This window comes from Polypterus senegalus, chromosome 11, assembly GCF_016835505.1.
Source record: "Polypterus senegalus isolate Bchr_013 chromosome 11, ASM1683550v1, whole genome shotgun sequence".
Classification (NCBI taxonomy): Eukaryota; Metazoa; Chordata; class Cladistia; order Polypteriformes; family Polypteridae; genus Polypterus; species Polypterus senegalus.
In genome coordinates this window covers 150,284,055-150,295,037 of record NC_053164.1, presented here as the reverse complement: position 1 = coordinate 150,295,037, position 10,983 = coordinate 150,284,055, and the positions used below count along the sequence as shown (strand labels likewise).

Here is a 10,983-nt window from a genome sequence, read left to right as displayed (position 1 = left end):
AACTGTCAAATGTGGGACCTTATATAGACAGGTGTGTGCCTTTCCAAATCATGTCCAATCAACTGAATTTACCACAGGTGGACTCCAATTAAGCTGCAGAAACATCTCAAGGATGATCAGGGGAAACAGGATGCACCTAAGCTCAATTTTGAGCTTCATGGCAAAGGCTGTGAATACTTATGTACATGTGCTTTCTCATTTTTTTTATTATTCTCTTTAATAAAACACCTGTGTGCGTCCAGGTGTCCGTGTGTCTCTTCTGGTGAAGTGCGCATGCGCGATGTGCGCCGCACATCGCACTGTGATGCGCTCGGCACCGTGGACGCACACACCCTGGAAGCTGGGCACACAGTGAATGGCCTTGCCACGGCCGCGCATGATAAGAAATAAAGGAAACCATTGTTGGGGAGAGTGCTGTTTGGGTAGTCGCGGCCCCGCACATAAAATCCGTTGCTGGGGAGACGGCACACATAAAATAATCAGCTGCAAGCCAGCACAGATTAAAATACTTGCTGGGGAGACGCCAAAGGCACGATTATCAGGTACACGCCACACATTACATCAGTTGCTGGGGATATTCTGCTGATTGCCCAATGTTGTGACAGAAAATTAAAGTCATATTACGGACTATTACTGTCAGAGAAAATTAGACATTTCACGGAAGTACAAACCAGTATTACTGCGAGCGAAAATTAAAGACACACAATACAGTGATACATATTACAGCCACATACAAGCCAGTATTACTGTAGGAGAAAATATTACGGACGTATCTACTAACAACATGCCACCCAAAAAAAGGGGCACGTCAAGTAGGACAAACGACACAGACAATCAAATCCTATATAAGAAACATCTCCTGGAAGAACGGTCAGCTCAACAAGTAAACATCAACAAAAGAAATGCTGAAAGACAAAGAAAAATACGAGCAAATAGATCGATTGGAGAAAAAGAAAATGACCGTCAGAAAAACGCTAAAAGAGAAAGACTCAGAAGAGCAAACCTTAGAAACATTTTGCATTTACTTGCCAGAACCAGTATTCAGCCACGGTCAGTTATATGTTGCATTATCAAGAGTTAGAAGTTTTCCAGATGTTGTTGTCAAGGTTGTAGAGATTCCTGAACAAGACAAACTTTTGCCAAACTCAGACAATATTTACAAGAAATGTTGTCTATAATAAAATTGTATAGAAAAATTTCATGAGGTAAAAAACTAGAAAATTTACCTAAATATCTTCTTCAGATATTGTGTCTTACAGATTGTTACACAGTTTTACACTAATGCAATATTCATTATACTTACTGTACTGTATTGTCATATACGTTTCTGTTTTATTTTTTTTATTATTTTACTTTAGGCTTCTTGCAAAAATATTTTTGACAAAAAAAATTAAGACAAGAAACAGAATGAGGTCAAGGTCCCTTGCCATTTAATATAGACTGTTCCTACTAATGTTTATGCACTACTGTTCTAACGCCCGTTATTGTAACGGGCTTGATGTCTAGTTTTTAATAAATTTGCAAAAATCTCAAGTAAACTTTTTTTCACGTTGTCATTATGGGGTGTTGTGTGTAGAATTCTGAGGAAAAAATGCATTTAATCCATTTTGGAATAAGGCTATAACATAAAATGTGGAAAAAGTGATGCACTGTATTATATATATATATATATATATATATATATAGCGCCTGTGCGCCTCTGCTGTGAAGTTTGCACCACGATGAGGCATTCCTTACGAATATTGTCTTGCCTCTGACTAGATATTTTCTACGCTTTGGTTAATTGGGTATTAGGAAAAGCGGGCTACATAATGAATGACAAGTATTACGTACGTAATTGAGAAAATGAGCTATACCGTTAGCAGATTAAGACCCTCACTTCAGGGTGTCACACACATATAGTTAAAATTTAGGAACATCACATATAAAAATAAACCAAACTGGAGGTGAGCTACTTCGGATATTTAAGCTACCGATCGCTCGTACTTTAGATCGTGGGGTGTGTGTGTGTGTGTGTGAGTGAGTGTGTGCGGGGGTGTTGTAATCTACAAGTAACAGCGTACTATTGTGAGGAAGAGCGCGAAGTTCGACCTAAACAGAAAAACGCCAGTGCAATTCACCACCGGCGCGCCAACGTTAACGGGAGTCAGACAACCAAAACGAGGAGAAACACGAAACAAGAAGACGACTAGCTGCTAATTAGGTAAACTTGATGTTGATTTTGTTCCGTTGTTCACTGCAACAGCAGTCAGACACTAGAATAATCTTCTTTTAATACCATACCACGTAGTATGGTCTTGGTCCGCAGCTAGCACTGTACTACCTCAGGTACTGACCCATTTTTATCTATCAATCTATCACAACCAGTTTAACTATAGATTTTACTTCTCCATTGGACATTTCTTTCAAAAATTAAATGTCTAAGAAACACAGTATGAACTGCAATTAGCCATAGAGCCCCATAAGCACACACTAACAATACACAATCAATAAACAGTATATTTTTACATCACTTGAGCTGGCATCGGCTGTCTATTAAAATTGTTTTAGCTACCACACTGGAAATACATGATACGGTGAAATGCCATAAAAATCGTGACTTATGCACTATACTAATACATTGCATTCTATTTTCACTGTTATTTTTTATTTGATTTGTTATATAAATAGTCATACGCAAAAATGCGATTTCTCTCTGTTTTTGATATAGTGAATAAATAACAGTCTAAAAACCTCTCACCTTTAAGACATTCCACTAAGTCTCATAATCTGATTGTACATATTTCTGACTTGCCAAACTACCAAACTATGAACGCTGCCGGGTGTGTGAGACTCGTGATGTGTGACATGTGACGTCACAGTAAAACGAGGCCTCACACTGCAAGCAGCGTCCAAACTTTGAGAATTAGAGAGCCGGCTTATCAAGAGTAGTACACTCTAGCTAAACATATTACTGCATTTAGAAAAGGATTTTGAATATGACATTTGTAACACTTTGACTTCAACGTACCACGAGGATAGCTGTTGTCTAAGATGGGTGGAAATCTAATCAACGTTGACTTACAAACAACAAGAAGGAGATGGCGTCCGCTTTCTGAACAAGGAAACAGGATTCTTCCAGTGCACTATTTATTTAAATGTATTTTGCAGTCCACACCAGGGTAGCTTTGGGTGTTATTGGGGCTGGGGTTGATCTCACATAGTATAGGATGTAAGGCAGGAACAAACCCATGTCAGGGTGCCAGTCCATCATGGTTTTGTAATGTATGTAATAATAAAATGCATTTGCATTTGCTACAGATGACACATTACAAACATTTGTAATAATACAATGTATTTGTTATGAACAAGTAGTCCAAAGTCCCAAGAGCACTTCCAAAAATGACCACTAGAGGGGGAATAACTGTCAAAAACCCTTAGAATCTGAATAAAATAAAATATTTATTCTTCACAAAAAATGTCCAATAACAATGAAGCCCCGTCCAGCACAAAGGCAAAATGGATCTACCTGTAATTAGGAGGCAACCTGAATTAAACAAGTCCTGATAGATTCCAATAGAAAGGTCAAAAAACAGGAGAAAATTGGGGAAAAAAAATCCAGAAAATTACAAATCACATTCAATTAAAAACATAAATAAATAAAACACAAGAACTTACCACTCCTAATTGTATTTGAAATGAATTGTGTGTGGGTGTCTTTGTGTGTGTCCTGCGGTGGGTTGGCACCCTGCCCAGGATTGGTTCCTGCCTTGTGCCCTGTGTTGGCTGGGATTGGCTTCAGCAGACCCCGTGGCCCTGTGTTCGGATTCAGCAGGTTGGAAAATGGATGGATGGAACTAGTTAATGGGGTGGATGGCACTTTCTGGCAGTGATTGGCAGCTGACCACACCACTTACGCTACCACCCTCAAAACACATGAAACAACACAGACTTATATACAGATACTTAAAACGTAAAGAATACTGCAAATCATTGTTAACAAAAAGAGCAATACATACAAATAAAGCAAAAATAAAAGTACAACAAAGACACAAAACACCACCAATCAAGGGAGGAAGTCAGACTGAGACTTACTACAAGGAGAAATACTACAAATGTTTTTTGATACACCATCTGTTGGAATGAGAAATACAATGCATATGTTTCTTTTATATGCCATTTGGAATAGGATTCATAAAAGTAGAAGTAATGTTTGTAATGCACCATGCATTGGAATGGTAAATAGAAAGAATTTTATTACTACAGGTTTTTGATGTACCATCTGCTGGAATGACAGAGACATAGCAACCTGATGAATGCACAGATACTTGTCACTTTATTAAGGTGGATTTTTTAAGTGGCTGTAAGGTCTGTGAAATGTTTCACCGAGTAGTATATTCATTTAGCCCGAAGAAAGACAGAATGTCTCTGGACACCTTACAGAAATTCTTCATTGGGTAGGTGACTCCAGCTTGGAGCTCGTGAGGAGCAGAGGAATAAGCCTAACACTATCTTATGGCTGATCAGAAAAATTGTAAAGGATATTACAGCTTATACTAGAAAAAAAAATAAAATAAAAACATGAGAAATGCAACATTTAGGCTGTTACTGTTACTTTCATGATGAAAAAATATTAACTTAATCAGTTGGTAAGCCTTCAAATTGAAAGTTTAAGGGTAATATATGGTTTTTAACCTTATTAAATATCTTTTACCATGAAAACACTCTTTACCTTTTTCCACTTTGCAGATGACACGAGCCAACTCAAACTCCCTATTAACAGATTATGGAGTGGCCTAGGATGGATGGGAAAAGGCAACCCAATGTATAATGTGTGTGGTAGGCCATTTTTAACTTGAGTAGTCACAGTAGCTTTGTGATGTGTCAATATTTTAGAAATCTGAAATGTAGTTTTGAGTAATCAGAATTTCAATGCAATATGTACAGTATATTTTTACATTTTCAAAATAAAGAGGTCATTGATTACATTTGAACAAGTCCGAATCCGAATTACAGATAACTGATTACATTGTGACTAGTTCAAATTACATTTTTTTTTTTACAATTCAAACACATTAAAAAGATATCTTTAATGCAGGCTAGTGAATATGTAATTACAGATATCTCTAAATGAAAGCCCTACAGAAGTCAGTGGGGAGGAAGGTCCCTCAATTTTAACTGTTTAAAATTATAACTATTAATTTTGAGATTGTAACTATTAAAATCAAATTACCAAATTCTTTGATTAATATTGTGAGTAGCCAAAATGTAATTATAGCCATTTTAAAAATGTAATTGGCAGGAGACATTGATAAAAAGCTCTTGCTACAGCTGAGGAGTTGCGACTGTAACAGCGGACAGGCCATCTTGATTATGCATCTTCTTGCTTTATGCTGCAGAAATTAAAAAGGCAACTGACAAACTCACAATAACCACCAACCAGGGAAAAAGTAAATATCTACAATTTATTTTGACTTAATTCTGCTATAAATTATATACAGATATATATATATACACAATAAAATACATAGCAGTGCATTCAGTTCCTTTACCAGTCTCATTCTCCTCTTGCTTTTTGCCAGTCTTGTGGCACTTATTGCCAACACTAGTTTCCCAGTCTTTATGTGCCAGCCATAGCTTCTGTCCATCCTCGTGTAGCCTTGGACAGTTCTCACGATTGCCAGACTGCTAGTTTGTCCATTATGCTAGCCTTGACCAAGCCCATCCATTCTGGCAGCTGGAGTCATCATATTGGTGATTGGCCGTTTGTTCATTTCCTCAGCACTTGTGGTGCTTCCACTTGCGCACAGCAACAGAAAGCTGTGTGTCTCTCCGGTACCAGGGAAATATTCTGTTTACAGCCACAACCCCATTGTGTACATCTCCTGCCAGCACATAGACCAGCGTCCGTCCCCCACGGGTCAGCCTTTGGGCACAAGCTTCATTCACAAACAGCCATTGCTGAAGTAAGTTACGTGTGTCGTAGGGAAGGAGATGGCCCTGGCTAATAAATTCCACTCTTCCCTCAATCTCAAACTCTAATTCATCTGCAGGTATCCTACGCCGGTGGACTTTCACCTTCACAGCTGCAAATGAAAAAAGGGATGCATGTTTGCTCTCATTGCCAAAGTAAGTAAGTATTCCCCAAGTAATGGCAATCACACGAATGGTTAATCTTTCCTGTAAATTCCAAGACTCTCCATCTCCCGTAAACAAGAGAATATATAAAATCTACGAACTGAGGCCTGAACCAGTTGTTTTTTTTCCTGTGTGGGTTTTCTTCAACACATCCCAAAGACATGCATGTTATATTAGTGAGCAAGTATACCTTGATAAGGTGTGTGCAAATGAGCCCTGTCCACTCTCCTAACGTTGTGACATGGAGATATGCCTCTTTGATATACAAGGAAGGAAGAGACTCACCAAAATTGTTCTGGCAGAAGGCTTCCAGCACCCTCTTGTGGGCAAATGGCTCCTCCACTTCAGGGCAGTCTTGGCAGGTGGGTCTGGGCAGCACTGAAAACAAGAAGAAAATGTCAGAGTTTATCGATATCATTGGAGTTTATCCCATCTTGTGGTGGGATGCAAAATGATCTCATATTCAGAGAAAGAGAGAGCAGATGGGACTCACCTTTGTAAAAAAACTCGGCCTCTTTTGACACAGGGCTTAGACACATATCTTCCTGGGCAGGAAAGCGATCACAGTCCAAGTCCTCTGGCCAAGCATGACCTTGACAGGCCAGTACAGGAGCACAGCGTTCCTTCACTGCCACACATAGGCTCCGGCAGGGTTGTATGAAACTAAAAAGAAATGAAAATGAGTCAGATGGGAGTTAGGCACTGCCAAATAAGTTTAAAGATACAAGTGTGGAGGCCAAATACAACTTAAGATCTTTTGTTCACTCTGACTTTCAAATAATAGTATGTAAGAATATAGCAGGGCTGCAGCCAGTTCCACGAAATATATGAACAAGCTGGTGGCTCCTGTAGGCAGTGGCTTTATGACTGAGGCAAGTTGAAAGCCAGTCTCCCCCATGCAAATTACTAAGGCATACCCAGACAGGCCCTTCATATTGGTCTGAAATCACCCAAGCATGCAAACAGTAGAAAAGCTGCACTTACGTGTCAAGGCAGACCGGAGCGAGCAGTGAGCAGAGAAAGGTCCTGGCATGTGGGTGGCAACCTGTTTGCAGCAGTGGCACCCACTCCTGGGATTTAGGGATAACCTCTGCCTCCAGGCTGCTGTGCCCCAGGAAGTTAGGTAACCTCATTTCTGTGTAACCCACATCTCGGCAGGTGTTCATCTCAGCCGGGATAGCCACACAGCGTGTGGACTGGCCCAAGTCAAAGGCTGAGGTGGCAGGCAACAGGCTGCAGAGGCTGAGAATGAGTGAGATCATTGCAGTGCACAGTATTGACTGCTGAGGAAAGGAGGCGTTTATATAGGCAAACACGGCCACAGCTGAAGAGACAGCTAATTACCCAGCTGAGAGGGGGCGGGGGTCACGTTAGAGACAGTCGTCTGCGTCTCTATCATGTTAATAGCCAGGGAGTCTATGGTTGGGGGCTGTGTCCAGTGCTGAGAGGAAAATGAGAAACCCAGTGGTAGGAATCACAGCAACTTGACGTGTAGAGGTGAGAGGCAAAGCATAGACCTTAAAAGTTTGTAGGGGTGGTATGTGTAATGTTAAACAAGGACTGCTTCCTAGAACAGACTTCATTTTTCATATGTAGGAGGCCTACTGAGTGGAGAGGTTCAGCCCTACAGTGAATAGCTTGTGTCCCATTTTCAGCCTTAACTATTTAATTTATTTGTATATTGTACTTTATTTTATTTTTTCATTTAATTTCTCCCTTCACTCATGTCAGACCAGTCATAGATGATCTTTGCATGCCAAGTAGCATCACCCATGTTGCTAGCTTAGGCTCCAGAGCAACAACATCGTCAAACATAATCCTTGCAAGGACTTCTTTATTGAATTCAGAGGTGCAGGATGCTCAAGCTCATCTCAGGAGCACTTGGCAGAAGGCAGGAGCGTACACCATAGTGCCAACTCCTGCACACACAGCCACACTTATACCAGGTCACTATCGACTCAGCTGTTAAACTAATGGAAGCCCAGACCAACACAGGCACCATACATAAACCTTACATAGACAGTGAGTGTTAATGGGATCCAGAATGATGGATCTGTGTGGCAGTAGTGCCAGTTACTGCACCGCCATGCTTCCTAACAAGATAAGCAACTTGTGAAAATGAATGGATAGGAGAGTTGACCTCAGTCATATGGCAGTTTTAGCAATAAGTGTCTTGACAAGTTATAAAATATTGTATAGAAATTAAATATCAGTTTCTACAACATAATGGAAGTAACAGTTTTAATCATCCATCCATTATCCAACCTGCTATATCCGAACACAGGGTCACAGGGGTCTGCTGGAGTCAATCCCAGCCAGCACAGGGTGCAACGCAGGAACAAACTCCGGGCAGGGCGCTAGCCCACCGCAGGGCACACACACACCCACACGCAAAGCACACACTAGGGACAATTTAGGATCGCCAATGCACCTAACCTGCATGTCTTTGCACTATGGGAGGAAACCGGAGTACACGGAGGAAACCAAAGCAGTCACGGGGAGAACATGCAAATTCCATGTAGGGAGGACCCGGGAAGCGAACCTGGGTGTCCTCTAACTGTGAGACAGCAGCACTACCACTGCGCCACCATGCTGCCCCAGTTTTAATCATTGATTACTAATTCTAACCAAATTTTAAAAAGGCAAAGCCATGTAAAAAAAGGAAAAAATAGGAAAAACAAATCTGCTGGCTTAAGTTTTTTTTTTTGGTAACATTGTATTCCCAGGCCTGATTCATCCAATTCAAGGTTGCCAAAGGACAGAGACTATCCCAGCTGCATTGAGAACAAGACAGAACAAAACAGTCCACTGCCAGGGGATATTAGCACAAATGCAGACACCCACAATGCACCAGTTTGGAGTCACCGATTAGTAAAACCCACACAGATATGGAGAGAATGTGCCTATTCCTCATAGGCAGCGGAGCACGAGATTTAATCCATGAGACAGCTGAGATATCCACTTCACTATCTATCCATGTTCTGCTTATCCAGAGCAGGGTCAGCTGCAGCCTATTCCTGCAATCATCAGGTGCAAGACAGGAACAACAACTGGATAGGGAGCCAGTGCACCACAGGGTGAACACACACATGGGGTACAATGTCAGTTCACCCAAACCTGCATTTCTTTGGACTGTGGGCGGAAACCAGGACACCCAGAGGAAACCCTCACAGACATGGGGAGAATATACAAACCCTACGCAGGGAACACCCAGGATGCAAACCACAGTCTCTTTATTGCAAAACTGCTGCTATGACTGCATTGTCATGCCACCTCACCAGTTTATAAAATTTCTATTAAATCTTCTTTGGGTCCTCTAGTTTTCCCCTCGACCCCCAAAAACAAGCATAACTCTTGAACAGCTTCATATGTCAGTGTGGGTGTATGGATGATTGTGCCCTGTGCTAGACTGGTGCTTCTCCAGGGTTTGTTTCACTGTTGTGCCCAATGCTGCCAGGACAGGCTCCAACTCCTTGAAAACCTGTAATGGGTAAACCATTAATAATTGTTTTATGCAATTTATTTATGAATTAGCTAAAGTATTGTCATCTTTGACAGTGTATACAGTATTCTGCTAATGCCTAAAGGCACCAGTGTCTAAAATAACTGTCTATTTGAGGAGTGTGTGATTGGGCAATTCTGTTTGATTTTGTTATGGTGGTTTAGAGAAACAGAAGCACAATGGCAAACTGGATAGTGCTGCTGCTGCTGCTTCATAACTCCATGGACCTAGGTTCAAATCCCAATCTGTCCCACTTGTTTGTCTGGAATTTTCACATTCTTGTCACATTTGTATGAGTTTCCTTGGAGTACTTTTGTTTTTCACTCATGGCCAAAAGCCTGTTGTGTATGTCTGTGCCCTGCAGCACCTCTCCAGGGCTAGTCTCTGCCTTCTGCCTGATACCAGGATAGACTATGGCTTCCTGTGACCCTATACTGGATTAAGCAAATTCAGGAAATGAGGGAAGAGTAATATGATATTAGTCTACCAAAAACAAAATAGAATGACGTCAATTAGCATCTGAAGAAAAAAAAAAAGTTAGTTTAACAATTTTTGTTAAAGTTGTTGAAATGGAAGGGGTCATTAAGAAATGATATTTAGAACACAGATTTCATTTTGATCTCAGTCATGGAGAAGCTGGAGTGTATTCCAGCAATCATTGGGCACATGGCAGGAATACTCCTTGGACACTCACACACCCATCAGGGGGCAAATTCAGCATCGTCAGTCCACATAACCTGCATATCTTTAAACTGTGGGAGGAAACCGGGGCACATGGAGTAAACCCACACAGACACTAGGAGAACATACAAACTTAATGCAGGGAGTACCCAGGTTGCAGCACTACTTCAGTGCAATCGAAATAATCTGTGGGTAAAAGCTCTTGGCTGGCATTGCCCAAAGCCAGTAGCCCACTGACTCACTGGAAACATTTGATCCAGAAAGTGTTTCAATAAAACATTTATATTTCTATATCTAAATTTTATTTTTTCTTTGTATATTTATACTAATTGTGCAATAAGTTTTCCTTCCATAAAACAAAGATATAACAAAGTGCAATTATCTGACATCTTGAAACAGGCCCATTGTGGGTGCGTGCACACATGTGCCTTGTGATGGACTGTTTCCTGCTTTGTGCCCAGTGCTGCCAAGCTAGACACTGGCATCCCATAACCAAAAAGTAGGAATGTCAGTGGATGGATGAATGGCTGTTTCATTCCACCCACTAGACATAGACATTGACAGATAGATAGATAGACAGACTGTCATTATCAACATTGATTCATTTGTTTAAGTTAAACACATTGCCTGTGTGAAGTGTGGACGTTCTTATTTCTACCAAGGCTTTTCTGCAACATCTAAAA

At 40.8% G+C, this 10,983-nt stretch overlaps 1 protein-coding gene across 1 annotated transcript; it reads right to left on the bottom strand.

Moving 5' to 3' along the window:
* Positions 1 to 5,568: 5,568 nt before the first annotated feature.
* On the bottom strand, positions 5,569 to 8,412 carry szl (sizzled). Its single transcript, XM_039769884.1, has 4 exons — positions 7,102 to 8,412; positions 6,611 to 6,780; positions 6,403 to 6,495; positions 5,569 to 6,065 (listed from the first exon to the last, which is right to left on the bottom strand). Exons 1-4 carry the CDS (start codon positions 7,377 to 7,379, stop codon positions 5,758 to 5,760), a joined length of 849 nt encoding a protein of 282 aa, XP_039625818.1. The 5' UTR covers positions 7,380 to 8,412; the 3' UTR covers positions 5,569 to 5,757.
* Positions 8,413 to 10,983: the final 2,571 nt, after the last annotated feature.